Source organism: Hoplias malabaricus, chromosome 14 (genome assembly GCF_029633855.1).
Source record: "Hoplias malabaricus isolate fHopMal1 chromosome 14, fHopMal1.hap1, whole genome shotgun sequence".
Classification (NCBI taxonomy): Eukaryota; Metazoa; Chordata; class Actinopteri; order Characiformes; family Erythrinidae; genus Hoplias; species Hoplias malabaricus.
This window is the reverse complement of record NC_089813.1, coordinates 23827406-23853487: the sequence shown is the minus strand read 5'-3', so window position 1 is coordinate 23853487 and position 26082 is coordinate 23827406. Positions and strand designations below refer to the sequence as shown.

The window sequence follows — 26082 nt, the reverse complement described above, 5'->3', positions numbered from 1 at the left end:
AAGGAATAAAAGGACTGTGTTGGCTATGCAGAGTGTTCATTCTAAGGAATCATTCAGCTGCAGTCCTAGAGACCCAAAAGCAGTTCAGTTTTTTCACAAAGATTTAGTATGAAATAGTCTATTTCAGACTACAGCTAAATTATTATCTAACACAGTTTAAACATATAGCAGTTCCACCAGGGTACCACAAAAACATCAAATCATTTATTTATCATTTTTACATGTTAATGATACAGTTATAGAAATTAAGGAGAAACGTAACATAGTAAAATGACCACAAACCACCTCAATATCTAGGAGAAAAACAAAATGAGTGTAAAATTAAACAATGTTTACAATCAGATCTCTAACATTCACCGAGTAAACACAAGTACGGTATCAAAATGTCAGGGCATGCCATGACAGTGCACATATCAAAAATTACTTAACGATAGGTGATTTCAGCAGAACCAGCTAAAATATATTGTGATAATGTAAATAAAACCCAAGACATGTCACACATGTGGTGAGTTTAGACATCCTTAATCATATTAACACTACCAAGCACACAAATTACACACACACACACACACACACACACACACACACACACAAAGAAATATAAAGAATATATAATTGATACCTCAAATTAATCAAGACCACACTCACAATAAGTTGGCAAAAATTGAACACTTCCAAATTACAGTGGACAAATATGATAAAAATGGTTCCCCCACAGAGCTCTTTATAATTGCTGACTGTATGTAACTGAATAATTAACTAATAATTAACTAAATAAACTTATTTAATAAATATCCTGTGCCCTCTGGTATTCACACTCAATAATCAACAAGCTAGTCAAAATAATTTATGAAAACACAAAAAATAAAGGACTTGCTGATTTAAATAAAGAATAATTTTGAAAAATGGTAAAATCACAATTTCTAATTGTTCACCAGCAAGTCTAAAACCACTTTCTTAGGGTCAATAATTATTTAAAAAATACAAGATGGTAAGGATGCATTTATCCCTATTACACAATACAATGAAATATGAAATACGTAAATGTAAAATAGTGTATACCGGGCACTATTCATTTACCAGTGTTTAGAAAAATAATGAATAATGATATTTTGTGGGCCACTCAATGAATAAAATGTTATTTGATTAAATCATGTCATTGGCTTGGTAGATGTTAGGGCTGTGTGATAATAACCAACCAGCAGTTTTAACACATGACCAGTTGAATAAGGTTGCACAAGCTTAAAAAAAAAAGTGGACTTTTAGGACAAGGGTGACTTAAATAAACCTACAGTGTGGAAAGCTGTACAGGTGGAATGTAAAGAGCCAATAGACCTCTGATTTAACTAACAGAAAGGCAAGCATTGAAAGAAAATTAAGAGTTCTCTCAAAGCCCACAATTTAAAGTGCCCAGAAAAGCAGCCAGAAAACTGCATCCCAAAACACATGGTGCTGAAATGCTCTGTTTTACATTAGTGCATTATGAAGCATGTCACATTTTTTGTATGGAACTCAGGCCTTTACTGACATAAACATGCAAAGTCCTGCAAGGAAAGATTATCCTTTTTACACTGATTTGCAATTCTAGAAGCACTTCTGCAAAGAAAATAATCAATTTGTTCCATGCACTGAAGCAATAGCTAAAATGCTACTCTAAGTGTATGCATGGATATAGACCAATGTTTGCATATAATGTTGTATTTTAAGTTTTAGGCCTTACAGGTAATTTATGACTTGGCAATTAGAATCTGCATATCTCCCTGTCCTTGATTTTTTTGGGAGGTGAATAGTGGTACCTGAAGCATGGAAGATAGTATACATATGAATGGAATAAGCTTTAATGCTTGTTTGTGATGCTTGATCAAGGTGTGTAAGCTGGTGGAGGCTGAAACTGGTTGGCAATATCGTAATCAGCAGGGAAAGTTTCACTGCTCTCCTCCATCTCTGAGAGGAGCTCAAGGGCCTGCTCCTCTTCTTCAGTTGGGTAATGGCGGAGCAGGCTGGCAGCTGTGGCTAAGATGGACGCTCCTCCAGCTCCAGCCACCAGGTAAAAGCTGATGGCAAATGTGACATAGATGAGTGAACCATGATACTTCTTATGCTGCTGCTGAAGAGAGAGAATGAGCTCAGAGGCCCAGTAGCAGAAGCCAATCACAGTAGCACACTGGAGCACTGCAAGATAAAAAGCAGTGAAAAGATATCATTAGTTCCAGATGATACTCTGTATATATTTTAAATCAGTCAAGGAAACAAATACGGGCTGATGCATGGTTTTATCTTAAGCTGAGAAATGCATCCATAATAATGTTAATGCATCCATATTAAGTGCTTTTTTTTTTGCACTACAAGTATTTGAACTTGCAATCTTCTGAAAAAAAAAAGTATATAATAATATATGCTGAACTGGTAAACACAAAATTTTCTATCATAGAGAATTTAAAATGTATCCAAACCTGCCCAAGAATCTAACAAATCCCTTCTATAAAAAAAATAACTTAAAGAAAATAAGAGTAAATAATCCTGGATAACCCCACCCCTGGCACCAAAATATTAAAGAAGTATGTTTAGGTTGTTTATTTAAGGGTTTTCAATTATATCTGTCAGTAAAGCACAGTTAAACTAAAAAATACATATAAAATTAAAATATAAAAATATATTGTCCCATAAAATCAATATTAGCCACCAATACTTGATATCTATTTTCTCCTTATGTCCAGATTTGATAAATAAAATAAAGAATAAATTAATCAATTTGCTTGCTATCAGTTTTATCACTTATTTTCTAAATACCTGTAAGAATGTGAGCAAAGGCATATCGGCGTGTAATCTTGAGAGCAGGATGTTTGGGCCCAAAGACGTCCAGTAAAAAAGCTGTCAGGCTACATAAAATTCCCAGGAAACAGAAGGCAGCAATAACCCGCAAAAGCAGGATGGTCTGGGAATTAATACAGTAGTCTGTGGCAAAAAAATAAAGAAAAAAATATTAAAAATTACTTGTTTGCATACAATAAAAATTATACATTTTGTTTTAATAAGTGGACCTCAATCATAAGAAATAAAACTCACAAGCAAAAATAATGCCTGTAGGTTTTATAAATGCATAGTCTAACCATTGTTATCAAACAGTTAACCTTACAAAGAGTTAAGAAAGGTTAGCCTGTCCACACCCTAGCCATTCTGAGGTCTATTTACCCTAGAGGTCCACTATTTACAAACTGTAGCTCATTTACTGACATGTAAATCTAGTTATACACCAGCATGGTAAGAATTTCTAATAAAGTGGTGAATATGTATATTATTTTTTAGAGCTGCATGAATACCGATACTGGTATCGGGTATTGACCAGATACTGTGTTAATTAACTTGTACACGTAATCGCAAGCGAGACTCTGATACCAACATCCAATACCTTGTGTGTTGCTGCGCTAATGAGCAGAGAGCTCAAAATGTTGACGATCTGGAATTATTTTACAATCAGTGATAGCAACCCAAGCAAAGAGGACCGCAGTGAGAACCCAAGAGCAGTGAGTATGCCACACTCATACAAAGTGGGTTTTTCTTTACTCAGAGTGTATTTTCCTCGTGGGAAATATTTTCCCGTGTGCAAGGGCACTGTATCGGTAAATACAAAAATAAACATACTTGTACTCGTACTTGGTTGGGAAAAAAATAGTATTTATGCAACCCTGTTATTTTTTCTTTCTATATCCATGTTTACAGAAGTAGAAGTGAAATCTGCTCACATGTTCACAATATTGATACAAGATATTAAGTGTACAGGTTATCCAGATCTACACATTAACATTTGTTAATGCAAAATTAAAACAAGCTTTAATGTCATATACAGAGCTTATGCTGTCATTCTTAGGCTCTAAAAGCAGGCAGACTTAATATTTTTTAAATCAGTTTTTATAAAGTGCTTCTAAGTAGCCAAAAAGTGTTTTAATAATACCATGAAAGTAATACATAAAACATTAATATATGAAACAATTGAAAAAACCTTGGATAAGTTGCTCATCGATGTAACCCAATACGTCAGCCACTCCAAGTTCCTGTCTGGGGCAGGTTCCACCATGCACCCGTAGCCAGGCTGGCTCGGCAAGAGCTGTGCACAGAGCGGTGATGGACAGTGCCCCGGGTAATGCAGAGGCGAGACTCCGCTCAGGCTGTTTGGGCAAAGCTGTTCCACCTCTCCTCCTGCGGGTTCCAGGCAGAGGGGGTCCCGGAGGGGCGTACATGTTGGGTTTTTGCAAATTTAACAAGTGAAGAGCTCCAAGTTTAAAAAGAGCAGGTTGTCCAGAGAAAAACTGCTGTAAGAAGTGCAAACCCAAGTCAGGAGTTAGCTATATATGTATGGTATATATGCAATGAAATCACAGTACAGGATATAGGACTGATATTTATGCAAGTTAACTTGCATTATACATATATAAATTTGAGTTCTGTTTTGTATTAAAGCTCTTTAAAGTATTCCATGAGTACCATGAATCTTACACACAATTTTAGAAGGTGGGACTTTGGTGGAAATTGGTGCCACAAAAAAATTGTGGAAATTTTTGGCTACCAGGTGCCATCAGATATTTTATGATTCTCACAATAATCAATATCATTGACATATAGCCATGTACTGAGCACCAAGATGGAGACAATAGACATAACCAAATCATCAAATAAATTATAATAACCTGGTCCAGTAATGTCAACATACATGACATATAGGTCTGCTGGGAGTACATGGAAAAGAAAAAAATATATTCTTTTGCAGTTTAAAAATGATACCCCATCCAATAAACTATTAAACCCATAAACACTCCTCTTTTTATCAAATTAGGCTGCATATTCAGAATTCAGAATGCAGAGAAAATATTCCATAATGCCTTAAGGTTGGGTTGATGTAACTTTACAACTTGCCAACTTTGAGAACTCATAGATCTAAGGATATGCAAAACATTCCCCTCTGCTGCTCTCCTACAGTTTGAAAGCCCTACACTTCCAGGTGACAGGATTGGTTCTTTAAGTTTAAGATGTAAAAAATCCTGGCTGCCTAAATCAACCCATTTGAGGCTGATTTTTAAACTGCAGTTTCAAAGCACCAATATAAACAATGCTGTTGACTTTTTATTTCGCACGAAATACCCCTTCTATGTCATAAAAACAAGTTACATACACATGTATATTAGCAAAGTAAAAATGTATCACAAATGTATGCTCTTTAAATATTGGTCTGGAAAAATTTACATATTTTTTGAAAAACGTTTAGCCCTATTTTATGTCACACTAAAACAAGCTGTTCTAATAAAAGTGAAACTGAAATTTATTCTATAAACATTACGCTTACCTGTATGATATAAATAAATCCCCCTTCCTGGGAAAGAGAGTCGGCAACAGAGATAAACAGTGGACGGTTTTCTTCTTTCTCCCTGAAGCTGAAGAGCTTTAACTCCGCCGCCGACACAGGGACAGACCGCACAAAGAACCGAAACAACGTCTCACACCCAACACAACACCGTCTCACCCAGTACACTTACTACCCTCGGGTCCCTCTCTCACACTTGTCCGTCTCCGACCGAAGATTCGAGCTAAAACAGCCACATTCTCTTCGTTGTAAACGGATTAACAATAAAAACAAAGAGACTCGGAGCTCCGCAGCTACAGCTAACCAGCTACTTCCTCCTGTCTCCATCCGCACACTTCCGCTCCCTCCGGGGTGACGTCATGAGACACGAAAGATTTGGATTTTATTGAAATATCTAAAAAATATATTTATTTATATTCTTCAGCACACTAGAGGCATTATTCCACAGTATATGTATATATACACACCAGTGGCGATTGCTCTAAGACTGCAAGGGAAGCTCAGCTTCCCCTAAAATGTCAATAAATAAGTGATCAAATATATACTGTTGTGTGTACATGTCATTGAATAAATATGCACTACAACGCGCTCAACATTTGTTCAGAATCAGCTTCCTATCACTGGTAAAGACGGAGCTTTCCTCTCAATCATTCCCGCAGTTTAACAGTGTTTTAAACAGTGTGGACGCTGAGCGTTCACAGAGTTTAATAGCGAAGCAGCGAAGTACAGCGAAACGAGACGAGCCTGGCCCGGACGCTCAGCTTCTGCATGATGATTGGATGATCTGTCTGAGGCTGAATCCCTTTTTGATTGACAGCGAAATGAGCGAATCAGCGATCCTTTGGTGTAAAGATCCGTGGGAGCACAGGCGGACACACTTCACATGGGCAAAGGCCGTTTAAGCAGCGTAGCTCTGCTGGCCATTGAGAGGACACTAGTCAAGTCCCTGGAAAAGACGCCTTATTGATACGACAGAGTCAAAAAGCATTTTCTTAAAAAGGAACGAAGGGGAGAATTTATGTATAAATAAACTGACACATTTTATGATGTATGCCGAAATTGAGCTTCCCCTCCTTGAAAGACAAGCATCCGCCACTGATATATACACACACACACACACACTCACATTCCCTCCCACAGAGAGACAGATGTAGTTTCCTCCGTGTCCTTAGGGCGGTGCTGTCTTCTTTTCTGAGATGTAGCGACACACTGAAGAAAAGAGCAGGAAGGAAGAAGGCATCTGATAAAAAGTGTCAGTAGGAGTACCGTTGGTTCTGCTCGTTGTTGAGGTTAACCGGGCCGTGTTTAAAATGAAGGCCTCGCTGGAATGTGTGGAGAGAGTGAACGCTCACCCGGACTCGCGCTGCTGGTTCGTGTCCTGGAGCCCGAGCGGCACGCTGCTGGCGTCCTGCGGCGGAGACCGAGCCGTGCGGATCTGGGGCAAAGAGGGTGAACACTTTTAACCTTTTTTCAGAATTCATTAGCTTAGACACGCTTTTCGCAAAATCACAGTAGTCTTTAAATGTTCCCCTTCAATGGCCAAAGTGACAAACCTGCTGTGAAAAATGCGCTTGCAGTAAATTAGCCAGAGAAACGGCGGAGGCTCAGCAGTCACGAGAGCAGAATCTTTCACAGCAGAGTAGTAATCATCTAATATGTCATGGTCTGTTCACACAGGGGAGAGTTGGGAATGTAAGAGTGTTCTATCAGATGGACACCAGCGGACTGTCCGGAAGGTTGCCTGGTCTCCCTGTGGGAATTACCTTGCATCTGCCAGTTTTGATGCCACCACATGCATCTGGAAGAAGAAGAATGATGATTTTGAGGTAAAAATACTTCGGTGACAAATGAGGAAAGTTAATTTTCCTCTACTTTGTACATAATACAATGAAATGAGAACAGTATTAGGCATTCAATTTGAACTATACTTGCTGTTTATTAACTTTACTCTGATGCAGTAAGGTGAACTATTAGTTATTTTATTTATCTTGTTTTTTAAGTGCCTTACAGTGTTGGAGGGACATGAGAATGAAGTAAAATGTGTAGCCTGGGCCCCATCTGGCAATTTGCTGGCAACCTGCAGTAGAGACAAGAGTGTGTGGATATGGGAAGGTTTGTATTTTCAGTGTAAATTTTTTTTGACAAAGTTATTGACCAGCTGCAGTATAATTTCTATCGCTTGCATGAACACTGACAGATAAATGTACAACTTAATTCCACTTGTACCCTTTTCAGTGGATGAGGAGGATGAATATGAGTGTGTGAGTGTAGTAAATTCCCACACACAGGATGTGAAACACGTAGTTTGGCACCCCACACAAGAGGTGAGTCTTCCCTCATGTCTTTACTTTTTTTATATTTTTATAAGTTACTGTTGAGTTGTTTTATTATGTAAGATTCAACATTCAGTATAGTACAAAAGACAGAAACCACCCTTCCATTGTTAATTTTCCAGTGAAATTGTTGTTAAATTCAAGTTAGTTTTTTTTGTTTGTGTTTTGTCTTCAAAATTTGAGCTCCCCTCTAGCTTCTAATTTGAAAAAAGTAATACACAGGTGATTCTCTTCAACCTTCCTCTGTGAGAATACAACATTTGAAACCACTGTGGGTCTAAAAGTAGTGTGTCAGAAAGCCATTGTTGAGAGTAGGGAATGGAGAACATATTTGTTCTCTGCTGTTGTTGTCAAAACAATTGACTGCCCCAGATCCTAGACATAATTCATTAAATTGTAGTGTTTTTTTTTTTTTTTTAACACAAGGAGAAGGTATTGCTTCTGAAGTGTGTAGAGAAATTCTTCTGAAATAATGGAAACTATAATAAAAGCAAACATTTATCATTTACCATTAAATGCATTTTCAGATAAAGTAATACTAGTGCTTAGTGGAAACCTGAACTGAAATAAATAGACCATAGACCACTTCTGATTTTTACTTAATACTAAATATTTTGGATACACAGTATGAAGAAAAACAATCCTAGTGTTGTGATTACAGTGGTATATGATGTAATTAAAGTATGGCTTGCACTAACAATGTTTTTTTTTTAAATATGTAATATGTGAACAAAGCTTTATGTGAAAAAAAAATTGAGTTAACCATTGTACAAAGAGACACCCATCTGGAAATACGGTCAATCAAACAGATAGTAAAAATAATGTGATTGTTTAAATGCCTTGTTCAACTAGGGCAGATATGATTGTTAGGGCCCATATTACAATAAACATTTGGTAGTACGGACCACAACCGTGAAGTCTGAAATGGCGAGTATATATGGGGTATATATAGGGCTGAGGGGTGTAGTCAGGGCATGGTCCTACTCCCAACATTCTATTACATAACTCCAATTTAAAAATGATAATTTGTTCATAATATATATTTATAATTACAGCTCTTGGCCTCAGCCAGTTATGACAACAAGGTGTGCATTTATAAAGAAGAGGACGATGACTGGGAGTGCCGGGCAACTTTAGAAGGACACACATCAACTGTATGGAGTCTTTCCTTTGACCCAGAGGGACAGAGACTAGCCTCCTGTAGTGATGACCGCACCGTGAAAGTCTGGAAAGAGTGTACATCAGGAGATGGTAAATTAATGGAATTGACTGAAAAAAAGATTGCTTCCAAAATGTAGTAATGGGCCTTTTGGCTCTAAAATATCAGCTAATCAAAACAAATGTATTTGTTGCAGTTGATGGTTCCCCTCATGGTGCATGGAAATGTGTGTGTACCCTCTCTGGATTTCACAATCGTACAATATACGATGTTGCATGGTGAGTTATTTTCTAATTTTAACTCAGAACAACTTTTTTTGTTTATTTTTTAAAATTGATTAAAGTTTACTTTATTGAGATATCAACAATGTTAAGCTGGCAAGTTGTAGAATGATAAATCATTTATTTAAAGTTTCCTAATGGTTTCTTTTAATAGAAACAGAGCCTGATGAACACTGTTATTTATGTCTTTGCAGTGTTCTCTTCATATATTCCCTGAAAGACATTATGTATAATATAAAAATACTTTACAAAACAAGATGACATTTTTTCCTGAAAATAATTAATTGTTTTAAATTCTGGGATTATTCCATTAGCCATTTAATAATAATGTCACAGTAAGTCGTCTTAGACCTTTTGCCGTATTCAGCTAATTAGAACATTGATTACTCAATTTTCAAAACATGTATACATTGTTATATAATCTGCCCTAAAGTAGTAGATTTCTGATATTCAAAATGTGTGTTTATGCACTTTTTTTTAAAACGACCTTCTATGCATAGGGATCGTCTGACTGGTGCCTTGGCAACTGCCTGTGGAGATGATGGAGTTCGTATTTTTAAGGAAGATGTAACTGCTGACCCTGAACAGCCTGTGTTTTACCTCTCTGCTCATGTGCCCAAGGCCCACAGTCAGGACGTTAACTGTGTGGCCTGGCATCCTCAAGAAGCAGGTCTGCTAGCCACCTGCAGTGACAATGGAGAAATCGCCATCTGGAAATACCAATCAGAAGCTTAACATGGCCAGGTTCCTCTGCACTGGACTCAGAAAGCACTGACTTTTACCTTTACAGTTATAGTAAAGGGGGGGGGAAGGAATAATAATTATTGTCACTGTTCAAAGAAAAACATGCTGCTTCATTTTTAGTTTACTAAATAATTTGAACAAAGCAGCTGTCCTTCATTTTGTGATTTCATGATGAATGATGAATAGACCAATGCTCAAATGACTTGGAATAAAATCTCCATACATTGCTTTCTATTAAAAGGTTTTAAAAGTTATTAAAATTCCTATTTTGTAGATACATGTTTTTCTTTGGACAGCAACTTTGTTACCTGTTGAATATTAATGCTGTCATAACAAACTATGGTGCTTTAAAAATTTACATTTTTAAAGAAGGAAAATTGCAATTACATTGCTGTGTAATTTTAACTGAATTTAAACAGCATATGTTTAGCAGAAAAGAAAAAAACATGACACAAAAATGAGGTTTTGCTCAGATGCAACAATATTGGAATTTGTTCATTTTGGTCTTCGGCAATGACAGAACTAGCATATAGTTTTTACTTCCCAAATAATTTGTTTTTTAAATGTGCCAAACTTATTGGCACCACTGGTCACAAGTTTGGGTACATTTGCGTTATTTTCATGCAGCTTCAAAAGGACAATATGTAATAGATTAAAACCCATTTTCATGAATATTCACAAACATTGCCACTGTTTTAATTCTGAGATTTCCAAAGAAATGATTTTAATAACAATATCAAAGATCATCCAACACGTCTAACTGAAATCCCCTTGAAACAAAATATGTATAAATTATGTATATTGCATATGATACAACAAATTGATGTAATTATAGAAAAATGTAGAGTATATGCAAAGATTTAATTGTTGTAAGTAAATACTATCATTTTACAATGCTATCATATGAGTGATGGAAGATTTATTTGGATTAACCATCTTTTCTGAAATATTGTTACTGTTACACACTAGAAAGATTTTTTTAATGTTGTCTGGGTAACCTCTAAAGGAACCCGTCTTTAATTTTGATCTTGTTCTTGTCTTTAAAAAGATGAATATTAAATTCTGTAGCTGAAATAAAATATTTGTCAATTAACTGATACAAGTGTACCTTGAATCACTCAGCTATGTCAGGATGGGACCATAATACCAAATATGGATGAACAATCCTTGCTCTCTGAGCAAGTGGAACAGCCTCGCAAATGCTATGAAACCAAATTATGTCAAAATTAAATTAAATCTAAATTAAAACTGCACTTCGGCTTTTAAAACAGGAAAATAAACATTTGTAATAACATAAAAGAACCTACAATGTGTGTGTGTACGTATATATATATAACTGAATAACAAAAAACTGAAATACAATCATGTAGCATTAAAGCCGAATATTTAGCAATCTTCAGATTGTGCACACCTAGTATAAAATGTGGTGTCAGTGGTTCCAAGACGTTTATTTTTCTTCAATTCTCATCTTTCTCTAAAATTCATGTGTCTAGATTAAGATACAATTTTAAAACTTATTCATTCGTTGTCTACAACTGATTATCCAATTCAGGGTCACAGTGGGTCTGGACTCACTGGGCACAAGGCAGGAACACACCCTGGAGTGGGCACCAGGATAAGGAATTCCACAATATGAAGTAATGGGTAATATTTATTCCTCAGGCATTTAAATGTTGTACATATAAATTCATTTAAAAATAACTTTGTTTGGTCATTAATTTTAAATCTGAAAAATATGTCCAACAAATCCATTCATCTAAACATTCTTGACCTTTTTTAATTCTTAAAAAAAAAGAGAATACATAAAGAGTTTGAAGGATGCTTTTATTATTGGTTCCTGATGAACTGGGTCCAATCAAGGTTTCCTGCCTTTCTTCCGCAATGACTGGCCTTCTCCTGAGAACGCGATGAAATTACTGACTGAGTCATCCTGCACAAAACAGACAAGCATTTTTACTGACCTTTTATATTTCCGTATTACCTAATGTCTAATTAAAATTAGACATTCTCACTGTTTAAAATCAATAATGACTTTTCTGTCTCGACGAGACAATTTATAATACATGTCCAATTAGCATTTAAATTTAATTAAATATGTTTTATTTTGCCATTTCATGTACCTCTTCTGTTCTGCGAGGCTGTGGTCTGGAGTTTCTGATGAAAGTGATTTTTCCAATCTTGAACTCATAGTTAGGAATGCCCCTGTTTAAAAGTGGACAAAAGGAATTCTTTATAACACATCTTTTAGATCTGGGAAAGGTGTCCATTTCAGTATGTTGGGTATGAGTATGTTCAGTATGGTGTGTGTCCTCACCGTTTGATGTCACTTGGGTCAAGACGAGCAGGACTGGGTTCAATTCCTTTCTTCTTTCCATCCAGACGATTCCCAGAGCCTGTGAATGCCTGGGAACAGAGGCAGTGAATATATTAATTTCAGCCTAACTTCGCAATGTCCAACTCTGAGAATTAAACGCAGTTCTTGAGTCAATTACTTATTAAAAAGCAGTGACACTGTAACATAAGGACTTACTCTAAAACCGAGGTCCCTTTCATAATTACTGGGGTCTGTCTCTTCTTCCTTAAATAGATGAACAGAAATTCAGCTTAATCTGTTGTTAACAAGATAATCTAACTTCAGTATTATCAGCATAACATTAAAACATACTGCTGGTTCCTCATGGTGCTGTGTGGGTCGCTCTGGCTCTTTATACCCAAGTGGAGCATCAAAGTCCACCTAAGAACAAAAACAAACAGAAATGCATTCAATGGGCAATGGAAAGCAGTGACTATATAATATCTGTCAATGTAACTCCCTTACATTCATATCACATTCGATAATGGACACCGCTTTGTCGGGTTTGGTCTCCATAACTCGTAGCTCATAGATCTGAAAATGAGCAGTTTCAGGTTTAGTTTATTTGTTCCTTTTGTTGCACACATCAAACACTCAAACTGATTGTACTCACCTTTTCATTATAGTTAATCGCAATGACATCACCTGTTGTCAAACAGGCAAAATTTCTCAAAGCATTTTCTAATCTACAGACAGAGGAAAAAAATTCAAGCACAGTACATTTAGATGAGTACACATTATTTTCCTTCTTACTGGATTAATAATGAGTGCTAAGAGCTAACGCTGCATTCCTTACACTGCTTTAGGGTTTGTGATATCTAAGAAGTCTGGGCTCTGAGGTTGAAATTTGGAGTATGTTGCCACCATGAGATTAACACTCTCAACCTGGACCAACCCTCCTTCTTCCAGTAAGAGGTTTTGCATCATCTGTTGAAGAAAAGAACAAGAAGATCACATTACAAAATCAACAGCAATTAACAATATGTCTTATTCTAACATTGCATAAGTGCCTGATTACCTTGCAGCCTAGATATTGATACTGTGTTACTTGCGACAACACAAACAGTTTGAGCACAATTAAGCAAATATAATTCACTGCTGCTTTATAAAATACTACAAGACGACTGTATGCAAGAACACGTATTTTAAGATCACCAACCTGTCTCAATAAATGGGTTTACTTTTTCATGTACATGTATTTGCCTCAAGCGTATGGATCAAACCACAAATTCACATTCTGTTTGTAGTGACGTAAACATATGTCTGTTCAAATTGAACAGCTGTGGAAATGAAAATATGTTGAAAATAATTGTGCTGAGAAAAATAAATTCAATAGGGCAGTTATGAAATAATTATAACAAGCTTTTACATTAGTCTACGGACAGACCAGTAACCATTAGTCTAAGGACAGAAAATATTTATTTTACTTTCTTACCCAGTGGGGAAGGTAACAGATGCCCTCATCAGCAACAAACTCCAAGACACCACAGTGGGTCATTCTGTCAGAGTTCTTATTGGTCAGTTTGAACAGCATGGGGTATGTGATGTTAAGTCTGCCTGTTTAAGGGTAAGGATGATACGTATCGTATGGAACGTAAGGAACATACGTATATGGACACTGCATTATAGATTATTGTAGTAGTATTGGCTATATGCCAAAAAGCAGTTTCAATTTATGCACTTACTTAGCTGGTCCAGTGCAGATGGGGGCATTATTACTGGAAAAAGGAAAAAAAAAATGAATAAATAAATGTTATACATTTGATGGCTACTTTAAATGAAACATCTTCATGTTCATATATATAAGCAGTCCCTGGAATTCATGGAGTTTATTCAAATTTTTCTGGGACACTTTTTGTAAAAGCATACAAATGATCTGAATAATTCATATTTTCTATAATTAATCTCTTGAAATGATAAACAAGTGTAAATTTACACTACTTAAAAAGGCCATGTAACATAGCACCTATTCAAACATGCACTGCCTGGCTAAAGTCACACACAATAATACTCTACAGTCACTGTCCATTTTAACAACCTTGTTTACCATATAGGTTCATGCTGTAATTTTTAAATTACAGAAGGTAATCCACTTGCTGCTCTGCATACTTTATTAAACAGCTCATTTTTCAATGGTCAGAACACCCACAACACCACCACAGAGGATGTATTATTTGGTTGGTGAATCATTGTTAGCACTGCAGTGACAATGACATGATGGCCCCATTTTAGTATGTGTTGCATTGTTATGAGTGGATCAGAAACAGCATGTACTGCTGGAGACTTTAAACACTGTGTCTTCTCACTGGTGAATATATTAGACACAACCAGCTCGTCAGAGACAGTCCACCAACCAGAGACGGTACCTCATCTGTTGCTGTCATCCTCTACTCCTTCAACAGTGGTGACAACACAACACTAACACCACCACCACCACCATATCAGTATAATGATTCACCTAATACCTGCTCTGTGGTGTTACTTTGGGATTCCTGACCATTGAAGAGGAGGGTGAATAATGACTTACAACTGGACTACTGTCTGCAATTTTAAAACTACAATGTGCACCTGTTAAGTGGAGCTGATAAAAGGGACAGTGAGAGTAGAACATTACTTTTAGAGACCTTTTTTTCTGGCAGTGTATAGTAATAAGTATAGCGATAAATATCGTTAGGTTTTTCAACACAGAAATAAACTACAAAAGCTATACTTTTTCCTCCTTTCTCAACGTCAGAGCGGTCGTTGGGTCCCGCCAGCATCGACACCGAGTAGCAGCGGTACTGTGTGGAGAAGCGGTTCTGAAAGGCCCGAGGCATCGGGTGGTCAAACATGTTGAAGGAAAACTGAGGAGAAAACAGACAAAACATAGCAACACATTCATTCATGAAATCATAAGATGAACCCAGGCCTTCGGTCGGCTTTTAATAATGAAGTAAAACAACAGCGATAATGAACGAACATACTCACGCTGAGTACAAAAAGACAACAACCTGTATTTTATACAGAGACTAAAGCTAACAGCCTGTTGACATCAGCAGATCTGGACAGTAACTACAGCACTGAGAGTGACAGTGCAGGTTTAAACTGACATATTTAGTCGTTAGCTTAGCTTTGATTCACTAGACGGTTTCCCTGAGAAAACAATGGATACACTATTTACATTTTTCTCATACACTCTACAAACATCATTATTCTTTCAATACTCACCATATTTCATGTATATTTCCAGGCGAGAATATCTAAAGACCGCAGGCCACAAAAGCACAGCAGAATGTCTGAAAAACACACCGAGAAGAGGATGTGACGCCACGCCACAACAAATCGCCTCAGACCAATCAGCTACAGCCTACGTTGTGTTTGTCAACCAATAAAAATTCTCAGACTATTCTGCATAGGCGTTTCCGAAACGGCTCCCTGCTCACTATAGAGTGCACTTACAGGGAACTGAATTCAGGTGGACACTACCCCGTGTCTCAATTCTTCCCCTAAAACCTAAGGCTTTCCTTCGAGTGTTCACTTTGGTGACGTTTGATAACCTTGTCTAAGTGTGAGCGTACGATAAAAACAACATAAAGTAACACCTTCACAAATCCAGTTAAAACAGAACTTAATCCAAACAGAATTTATAATAATAATAATAATAATAATAATAATAATAATAATAATAATAATAATATTAAAAATCATATGCTTACAGTTTGCTACAGTGGCTGAATATAAGCACCAAACACAAAAATGTGAACACGTACAATATTTGGACATTTGCAAATCAGTATTTGAATTCACACAAATATAGTCTCACAAATACATTGTTACAAATACATGTTTTTTTTCTCGTACAAAAACAAATCAATAATTACATCTGTTTGAATCTGCTACAAATGCTGTTATCAATTCCAGAACTCCTGAAAAAGTGTCACTGGGTTTGGGGAGATAATAATGAATGGCCAGAGTGAGTAATCTGCATTTGTTTTGCTTATAATCACCTGAGGGTTTTTTTCCCCCCAAATAATCCAGAGATAAATAATTTGAACTTAAACCCTTCAGCAAATGTATTTTTTCCCCTTCATATCATTCCAGATGTCTATTTGAAGACAGAATATCACATATAAATTAAATTGGGAAAATGTTGTGTGTGTTTAGCATTTAGGATTCTTTATCTCATATAGGGCTTCTTATCTGAAAGTTATTATATGCATATAGTTTACTGTGATAACATTATTATATTTAATAATGACATCTTTCATTTACAGAGAACATATTAATGTATGTTGATTTATATATAATGGTGAAAGTGTCTTAATGAGTAATAGGTTTGTCCCCATGTCATCTAGCACTGGGTAATGGTAAGTTCAAGTCTTTTACATACAGTCATCAGTTTGGGGCTGAGCAGTATGCTACAAGTCTTCTCACTTGAGCTTAACTGAGGTTTGATTCTGAGAGTTATGCCTCCAAAACTGCATACAACACTAGAGTAGAGTAAACAGCCATAAGGAATGTATTAACTATGACTATGACACTATGTGGCTCAGAACATATTGGTACCCAACCAACTTTTTTTATAGACTATGTAGTGCACTAGAGAGGAAAGAGTGAGCAATTTGACATTCGCACTTTGTTTTCACTGCGATGTTTTCATAGTAACTCTGATTGGCTGGAATACTGGTCCATTTCGAAAGCCATTGGTTCAAGGTTAGAAGAGCAGTCTCAGCCGCCGTGTGATTGGACTCTTCGGTGAAGTCCCACCTCCTCTAGTCTGAACGAATTTGGCGCCAGAGTTTGGTGCAGACTTAACCAGGACGCACTGACAACCGATGAGTTGGCGAGAAACTATTCTATTTAGTATTCGAACGATTTTAAAATGTTTGTGACCGATATTCGTAAAGAGTTTTACGATGTTGTGGTGAACCAGGTGAGGCGTTACTCGGTTTACTGAGACAGACATTGTAAAACGGCTCGGTTCGTGTGTAAGTAAGTGGCTAACTAGTTAGCAGAGTTTTGCCAGCAGTTAGCGTCGGTTAAACAGCCGTTTTACTGTCATGTCCAGCTTTCTGTTCACGTTCTGTCGTTGTCTGAAACAGTTCATTTTGGAAGAGTAATTTAAACTGAATTTATTTTTATTTTTCTCTTATCTTCTAGCGAGTGGCTCTTCTGGTCTCTTTAGACGTTGACGCGCTGTGCGCGTGTAAAATCCTGCAGGTTAGTTTACATTCAGCAAAACACAATTAGGCAAAATTATAGTGTGACTTTGGGGGAAAATGTCTTTGTATGTAACTCTGTCATCTCTTTCTAGGCTTTGTTCCACTGTGATCAGGTGCAGTATACTCTGATTCCTGTGAGTGGATGGCAAGATCTGGGCACTGCATTTTTAGAGCATAAGGAGCAGGTAGGATGAGGACTCTAGTTCTTACATTAATTATATTTACCTTGGGAAATCTCCCTTTGCTGTTTGGGAGTCTATCATTTACAGGTGGAATTTGCACAGCGTATGTGTGGTTGGCTTTATTATTGTTGCTCTAGTTAGGAATGTGGAGAATAAAACCTAGACTTAAACTTCTAGACTTTAATCTGAAGTACTGAATATTTTGAATAAAAGTTATGTTATTTTAGTTCATTGAAGTGCAATTTGTGTATTTTACAGTACCAGTATTTTGTTCTTATTAATTGTGGGGCCAATGTGGACCTCCTGGAGACTTTACAGCCAGAAGAAGACTCCATCTTCTTCATCTGTGATACCCACCGGCCTGTTGATGTAGTCAATGTTTACAATGACACTCAGGTAAATCTAAATACAGATACTGAGTTATTACTGAATAGGATTCAACACATAGTGTGCCCAATGCAAAATGTTAATAGAAATTCAGAAACAGATCGAAATTTAAAGCAAAATATGAATTTCTCTTCAGATTAAATTGCTGATCAAACAAGATGACGATCTTGGTGTCCCTTCATACGATGACATCTTCCGCGATGATGAGGAAGAAAATGAGGATGGCGAAGAAGGGGATTCTGGGAATGAAAGTGATGGTGGTTCAGAGCCATCTGGGAAACGCAGGCGCTTTGACGAAGCAAGTTTTTTTTTTCCTGATTCCACTTTCTGCATCACATTGATTTAAATTTTAAAATTAATTTTGTGTTCGGTGTATCACAGTGAAAAGTATACACGTTCACTTCTGTTATCCCTATTATGGCAAGTGTTTATTTACAATTTTAGGGATGGTTATTTACTTTTCGTTTACACTTATAGTGATAATGTTTTAGGCTTGTGCATGCCAAATCATTACATTTTAATCCAGAATTTTTCTTGTATAGCTGAGATTCACAGTGTTGTTTTTAGCAGCAAGTTCGGCTCAGTTATAGACTCCCTACTCGTAAAAAACTCGTCCTTAATCGTGGACATTGGAAGCTTGTAACACATTCCAGTCATTAGTATTTGTTTCTGTAAATATTTGAATTTCATTGCTTCCTTTTATTGCATTATGAAAATCAGTATGGTAAATGACAGGTAATATGTGTAATAATACATTTTATAAGGCTAAATCAAATAGAATTTTCTAGTAACTGAATCTGACTTTATTTCAGGGTGCATTGGAGAGGAGAATCGAAAGACAGCGAGCTAGGAGAGATTGGGAGGCACGAAGGTCTGTCTAACTTAAAGGCTAAGCACCACTTAATGGACCTCCATGAATATTACACATTATTTTAGTTACTGACATATATAAGTATGAATTAAAATGAAAATAGCATGCTTAATTTGCTTTAAAACTGACAATTTTATTAAATTAACGGAAAACCCGAGCTCGCTACGGAAATTCTTGAACCCAACCGTGACGTCACTGGTGGACAACAGCTGAACAACGCCACGGTAAAACACCGTTATGACTGACTGTTATGGCAGTATTTAGCTAGCTAAATAACAAACATTATTCATGACAATAGCCTAGCAATAAACTAAACTCAAATTTAGAGGTACCATTGTTCTTGTAAATGTGATCGAAGTCGAACTCGAATTCATCCGACACTATAAACCTCCGTAATGCAGCTATGTAGCCGAGTATAATCTGAGCCGCCAAGTTTAGCAAGTCAAGCTAACGTTAGCTAACACCAACTAAAATAGGTGAAGTAAGTGTACTTACCCTATTTACCTCCATGTATACAGAGGCTCTTGAACACCTTTCATTGGTTTCCTTACATGCTCATATTGTTGGAAGAGCGCCAGTGAAATGAGCACTACAGATAATGGAGAGAGCAGATGGTCTTTTCCAAAGTGCCTGTTTAAAGTTGACAAATTTAGTCAATTTTCTGGATATTTTGGGATCTTTGGGCCATTTGTGCACAGATGTCCCACTGTACGTTGAATGATTGCAGCCAAAAACAACACACCTTTTCGTCATTTTTGCATTAAATTAAGTGCAATTTCTAGAGTTCTTGTCCACCATCTACGTCACAGGCAAGACGTCTATTAGAGTTTCTGACCACCCTTGGGGGCGGGGGTGGCAAATGGTCTTTTAAACCTTATTCCTTGAATTAGTAAGAAATAACATGTTTTCTGACTATCAATAAACACAAGTTAGGAACTCAAATTCCACTGTATTTATTTGTTTGACACTTTCATATAGCTGGTGCGTAGCCTTTAATGATAGAATGCTGAAATTTCTAGTATTGCTCTAATAGTGTATATGTCATCTTTATATTACCATGCCCTTGTGTTTTCAGGAGGGAGATTTTGTTTGACTATGAGCAGTATGAATACTATGGCACATCAGTGAGTATCCATGTTTTTAAATATTTGACTCTGTAGGGCTGGGCGATATGGATTAAAAAAAAAAATTATATCCCGATATATTTTAGCTGAATGATTATACAATACAATATTATATACGCTGTGAAAAAAATGTTTTATGACCATTTAATAAACAAACCTTCCTTTTTATGTGCTATCTCAACCTCATCAATTTTGCTTTCTGTAGGCTGCACTGGTTATGTTTGAGCTGGCCTGGGTCATGACCAAGGACACCAAAGATATGCTATGGTAGGTTTTTAAACTAATAAGGAATATAGAGATCCAAGTTTACATTCTGGAAGTGCCATTTTTGTCTTGTGTGTTTGACAGGTGGAGCATCATTGGTTTAACTGATCAGTGGATTCATGACAAAATTACACAGTAAGTGTCTTACTTTAGGACCATATCTATGACTCTTTACTGCATTCTGGTATTATTCAATTCTAATCTAAATCTTTTTCATCTATCAGTATGAAGTATGTAACCGATATTGCCACTATGCAGAGGCATGTCTCTCGCCATAACCATCGTAATGAGGACGAAGAGAATTCCCTCTCTATCGACTGCATGAGGATCACATTTGAATATGAGTATCCTAATCCGACTTCTTGAAATCTTGAAACAAATCTTTGAAGAGATCAATTTTCTGTCATTTCCACCAGAAAACACCCAATCAGATGTTCAGACATAGTCAGATAAATGTCAGTTACATTTACTTTTCATTAAAATGTTTATTATTATTACTGTTTTGTTTTTAAGTTAAAAAACTTTTAGCCTGTACTATTTCCATATGAAAATAATTTCTGTTCCTTGTCTAGCTACATATGTACAGGTTAAACCCCTTAATCTTGTGTATTAGCTTGAAACTGGCTTTGTATCAGCACTGGTCACTGTATGAGAGCATCTGCAACTCCTGTTACACCTCCTGCAGTTTTAAACTGTGGTCTATCAATGGCCAGAAGAAACTTCAGGAGTTCCTGGCAGATATGGGGTGAGTACCGCTTTTTATGGTCTGCTGATTTCAAGTCTTCCTGTTTATAGAATGTTTCTTATTCTTGTAACTGCATATGTTGAGTCTAAATTTAAAGATTTATATAGCTGCAGCATACACTGGCTCCCTGAATTAACACGAAGCGTTTTATGCTACAACACAGTACTGCAGTTAGTGCTCTGTAGATCAAATATGCTTTGCTAATTTTTTTTTGTTGTTTTACTTTTAGAAAGATTCATGATTTCCATGTTTTGTTAGTCTCCCACTCAAACAGGTTAGACAGAAGTTTAACTCTATGGACATGTCAATTAAGGAGAACCTGCGTGATGTCATTGAGGAGTCCTCCAACAAATTTGGGTGAGAGAAGAGAAACTACACTCTTTAAAAATACTTTGGTTAAAATGCTGGTTTTTGTCCATTAAAAAAAAAAAGCCCTGGTTTTGCCATTTATCTGTTTTGTTTATGGTGTCTAGGATGAAAGACATTCGTGTACAAACTTTTAGTGTGCACTTTGGCTTCAAGAACCGCTTCTTGGCCAGTGATGTGGTTCATGCTGCCTCGGCACTGCTGGAGAACGTGGAGAAGGATGAGAGTGCTACAGACAACTTCATTAAAGCACTGGACTGTCTTTCAAGGTGTGTCACTAATGTACATATCTGCTTACTTAGACTTACCCAGTCATTGGTATAGTGTCGCATATCACTTTCTACACTAACCTTATCTGAGGATCATATTTTGTGGAAAAGTTCGGTCAGATGTGAAACGGGTGTGGCGTTGAACTGCAGAAAGATGACCCAAAGTGAACAAAGAAGTCAGTTAAGTGTAGAGGAGGCAACTTCATGATTTGGGGGATGTTTTTGTTCAACAAAAAAAGAGTCAGGACTCTTATACAACTACATGGCAAGGTGCATGCTAATGTTTATCAAACCATCCTTCTGCAACATGCTTTCCTTCCTTCCAAACTCCAAATCATAGAGAAATATTTATGAAAAATGGTGTTGTCAGAATCCAGTGCAGGTTAAGCATTTTCTTGAAGGTGTTAACATTAAAATAATGCAAAGGCCTTATGGTCCTGACTTGAAACTGTTTGAGAATCTCTGGAGGATTATTTGTTCTGTTAATTCTTACTGTTAATATTTACACACAATCTAATCATGCCAAAAAGGAGTAACATAGAGAGGCTGCATTTGGGAATTGACCTGGCTAAGAAGAAACTCAAAGCCATTCAACAGACAGTAGCAAGCTGTATTTGCACCAATCTAATTCTCTCACAAGGACCCTTCCTTTACTGCCATTTGCTAGAGGTAAGATTAAATTTCTCTCTCATTTTAATCCTAATATAACTCTTTCATGTCTAAGAGAGGAAAGATCCTGGATGTGAAATGTTTATTCCATTGCTGGTTGTCTTTGTTGTATCACCTACAAAACAAAGTATTGTTTGTAATTTTATACATCGTTCTGCAATTTGTATTACATTTTAGGGAACTCCTGATGTGAAGCTGTTCTCCAAGTCTTTGGCCCTGACTTTACTCAGCAAATACCTACTAAAAGCCTTTGTCTGTTCGGTAAGCTCTGCAACATATTTCAACACAAATCAACTAGAGGTAATTCAATTTATAGTAAGAACCTTGAGAGTAACAGAGAGTTAGCTTGAGAGTAACTGATAGAGCTATATGATCACTTGCCATTAATTGTAAAAAAAAACAAAAAAAACACTAGAGACCTAAAAAGCAACTGTCTAGACTTTTGTAGTGTCTCTGTCACACAGCTCCTGGGGTTGTGGGTTCAAATCCCAGTCCAGGTGATTGTCTCCCCGTGTCTGCGTGGGTTTCCTCTCTGTCTAAAAACACACACAGGTAGCTGGATTGACTAAAGTGTTCATGGGTGTGAGTGAATGTGTGAGTGTGTGTCGCCCTGCTAAGGACTGGTGCCCCTCTCCAGAGTGGGTTCCTTGTGATTCAAGGTAGGCTCTGGACCCACCGCGACCCTGAACTGGATAAGCAGTCAAAGACAATGAATTAATGAACACAGGGTGTCAAATGCCTGTTTGATTGGAAAAAGCTAATAAAATGGAGTAAGTAAATCATCACAGGGACTGATTATACTTTTTATCTATTGTTTTATTTTACATACATAAAAGAAGAGAACAGAGCGGTATCATTTCATTAGTGGCTCATTACTTAAAAACAGTAATGAGTAATATTTTCTGAATATTTTTGTATGTACACAGAATGCACGAAATCTGTTGTCTGGTGTTGATTACCTTTTGATGCATTTACTTGAGAATTGTAGGACATTTGAGTCTGCATTTAACAGACAAGTAAAAATGTAACAGTTTGTGCTATAGTTTGATATTTTTAAAAAATGTACATGTTTGTATGTTTTAGACTCGGAATAAGCGCTGTAAGGTGTTGCCACTCATTATGGCTGCACCAATGGATGTGGAAAAAGGCACTGTGATAGTCTTGGGCATTCCACCGGAATCTGAGACTTCTGACAAGAAAAAGTAAGTGTATGAATGATGAATGAGCAAAAGAGAAGGATGAGTATGTGGCAGAGTATGTGTCCTTATTAAGGTTTTCTCTTTTGTGCCCAGCTTCTTTGGTAGGGCTTTTGAGAAGGCTGCTGAAAGTACAAGCTCCAGGACACTGCACGATCATTTTGACACATCAAGTGAGTAATTACTCGTAATTAACCCAAAGTCAGTGACGTTTTATAAACTTTCGGTTAGTAACCACCAGGTGGCAGGAATGCATCTTTCTAAGATGTGTTTTGGCAATGAGAACAAAGCTAGGCACCTGCATTCACCCTCAGCAGGGAACACAATTAGCGACTTGGCTTAGACTGAATTCTTGCAATTAATCAGCAGTAGTCAATGTGCTTAAGAATTTATTTCTTAATCTAAAGTACAGCTGCAAAATGCATCCTATGCTGGTTACCCAGAGCAGACCTCGTTAATATATGGCCAACCCAAAGTGCTGATTTATTTTAATTTGTTAGTAGTTAAATAGATTTGGTACTATTTAATTATTGCTAGTTATATGAAATGGCTCGCATACTTTGTAGCATTGACAGCAGTAAGCTTCTACTTTTGATGAACTATTCTTTAAAGTATCATCCGTGCTTACATACAATGTCTGCTTTTATGTAGCTCTGAATAGAAAGTTTTAACAGGTCACAACTAAACTGACTAACTGCCCTCTACAAACCTGTCATACGGATACATGTAATGATTGAAAACAGAAGTCATTTACACACGTGCAAGCAGAAACACTGGAGGAGTTGTCTAGGTTTTTTGGCAGTTTGGTGTTAAATGCCGTTCCCTAGCCTAAAAATACTGTGCTGAAAAATCCAGGCATGCTTCCATGGACAAACATACACACTTGTTTTTACAGCAAGTGCAGTTCAGGTACTTTCCAAAATATTAATTTTCTTCTTCTTCTTCTTCTTGCTTTTTCTTCCCTTTTTTAAAGTTATTGAGCTAAAGATGGAGGACAGAGGAAAGTTTCTTGATGCACTCATCACCCTTTTGTCATAAAGCATCATGCAGGATGTTCTTCTTCAACATCACATGTTCACAGAATTTCAGGAAATCAGCCTTTAATATACGTGTGCTTTTGTCGACATTCCCACGTCTCACCCAGCCTGTGGACTCTGAGAAAAGCATGCACACAAGCCCTCAATGAATGGAATTTTACACGTCTAGAAAGCAAATGTGAGATTTGCTGTGTTCCCAGTCAGTTTGGTGCCAAATTCATTCAGACTCTGGTCTGTGTGCAGTGAGGGCTGCCCTCCTCAGGATCTCGGCCACTGGCTGGGCACCTATTACTCCTCTGCAAGTGTTTGGTCATGTGATTGCAGTCACGCAGACCATGCATGTGTATTATACTGTACAAATGTTTGATTATAGACTTAACCTTTTGGTGTTGGTTTTTATGTGTGCTTATCATGTACTCTAATAAATACATTTTAACTTAACAAAAAGCATCCTTTTTTAAACAATAGGTCTGGGATTCTCACCATTTTTAGTCATTTTATTTATATATTTTCTGTACTTATTCCACATTTGCTTTCAGGAGGTTTCATTTTGGGGTGTGAAACAAGTCATTTTTAACTGAGTATGAATAAGCTGGGTCATTTGGTGGATGGTCAGACTGCAATATTAAGAAACACTCGGCATTTTCACAAGCAAATAAGTGAACTAAATAAAGAGCTGTTTCTGAATATTTTATGAAATGATCAGTATTTTTATAATAAATCTTTACATAGACGTGCAGTTCTAAAACTTACATTTTGCATGAGAATATTACGTTTGCCATTGCCACATTTCCCTCTGATAATTATGTGAACTGAGAAATAATAAAATAATTTATACAAACACCTCTGCTGCCGATACAAATATTTCTGCAATACAAAAGAGGGCTTCCACGTTAACCTCTGCTGTAGTTTAGACTCAGCCTTTTAGGCAGGTCCCAAACATCCTCTTGAACACTCATGATATAAAATTAAACTTGTACAGTTGAAAAAGAAAAACTGATCATTTTATAGATATAACATGAAGCTCTAATGCTGTTAATGGTTAAGCCAGCTTATGTATACTCCCTTACTGAATGCATTTTTGGCAATGTTCAAATGTGAAACACTGACTTTTTTTTTTTAAATGTAGCTGCAGAGAAATGTAGCATCAAATTACTTTCATATACACATTGAGAAAAGTGCCTTCCCCCACCCTAGTAATGACTGGGTGGAGGTGTTTATGTTGTAGGTTATTATTGTGGAACGAGCCAAATAACCGTTTATCCTTTCTCTAGGGGAGGTAGGAGCTCCGATCACTCACCCTCTTTTTTTTTTTTGCTCTCTGTCTCTAACACCCACACACACTCACATTATCATTTGGCATGCATCAAAATCAACTGAAATATTTATACAGTTTGATGTAGACACAAGATGTTCTGTTAAAAAAACAAAACCAAAAAAAACCCCAGCTGTTTGCACTCAACTGGACTGAATTACAATATGTATAACCACATTTTCAGAAATGTTGGGACACTGCAAACTAAATAAAAACAATGCAAAGATGTG

General features: G+C 36.7%; 4 protein-coding genes across 5 annotated transcripts; 2 read left to right on the top strand and 2 right to left on the bottom strand.

Annotated features, from left to right (window-relative positions):
* Positions 1-166: 166 nt before the first annotated feature.
* tmem127 (transmembrane protein 127) lies at positions 167-5683 on the bottom strand. Of its 2 annotated transcripts, none has more exons than XM_066643954.1 (4): positions 5339-5683; positions 4001-4310; positions 2791-2955; positions 167-2172 (listed from the first exon to the last, which is right to left on the bottom strand). In XM_066643954.1, the coding sequence occupies exons 2-4, from the start codon at positions 4236-4238 to the stop codon at positions 1862-1864; spliced, it is 714 nt and encodes a 237-aa protein (XP_066500051.1). In that variant the 5' UTR covers positions 4239-4310; positions 5339-5683; the 3' UTR covers positions 167-1861. The 2 variants fall into 2 exon arrangements, with proteins under 2 accessions (XP_066500051.1, XP_066500052.1); XM_066643955.1 differs by having other exon boundaries at positions 4001-4307.
* An 806-nt stretch (positions 5684-6489) lies between these two features.
* Positions 6490-11367, top strand: ciao1 (cytosolic iron-sulfur assembly component 1). The gene is made up of 7 exons (XM_066644521.1): positions 6490-6805; positions 7034-7182; positions 7357-7468; positions 7592-7680; positions 8745-8940; positions 9045-9126; positions 9630-11367. The coding sequence occupies exons 1-7, from the start codon at positions 6667-6669 to the stop codon at positions 9862-9864; spliced, it is 1002 nt and encodes a 333-aa protein (XP_066500618.1). The 5' UTR covers positions 6490-6666; the 3' UTR covers positions 9865-11367.
* A 217-nt stretch (positions 11368-11584) lies between these two features.
* Positions 11585-15567, bottom strand: ufd1l (ubiquitin recognition factor in ER associated degradation 1). The gene is made up of 12 exons (XM_066644522.1): positions 15434-15567; positions 14937-15069; positions 13912-13944; positions 13662-13783; positions 13023-13153; positions 12840-12912; positions 12692-12760; positions 12539-12607; positions 12404-12451; positions 12188-12276; positions 11994-12075; positions 11585-11803 (listed from the first exon to the last, which is right to left on the bottom strand). The coding sequence occupies exons 1-12, from the start codon at positions 15434-15436 to the stop codon at positions 11729-11731; spliced, it is 927 nt and encodes a 308-aa protein (XP_066500619.1). The 5' UTR covers positions 15437-15567; the 3' UTR covers positions 11585-11728.
* Positions 15568-16952: 1385 nt separating this feature from the next.
* Positions 16953-24965, top strand: cdc45 (CDC45 cell division cycle 45 homolog (S. cerevisiae)). The gene is made up of 18 exons (XM_066644093.1): positions 16953-17138; positions 17366-17425; positions 17520-17612; positions 17868-18005; positions 18133-18294; positions 18809-18867; positions 19943-19991; positions 20197-20258; positions 20340-20390; positions 20480-20599; positions 20869-21000; positions 21259-21357; positions 21474-21635; positions 22166-22304; positions 22482-22565; positions 23388-23506; positions 23597-23673; positions 24474-24965. Exons 1-18 carry the CDS (start codon positions 17088-17090, stop codon positions 24536-24538), a joined length of 1722 nt encoding a protein of 573 aa, XP_066500190.1. The 5' UTR covers positions 16953-17087; the 3' UTR covers positions 24539-24965.
* The last annotated feature ends 1117 nt before the right edge of the window (positions 24966-26082 follow it).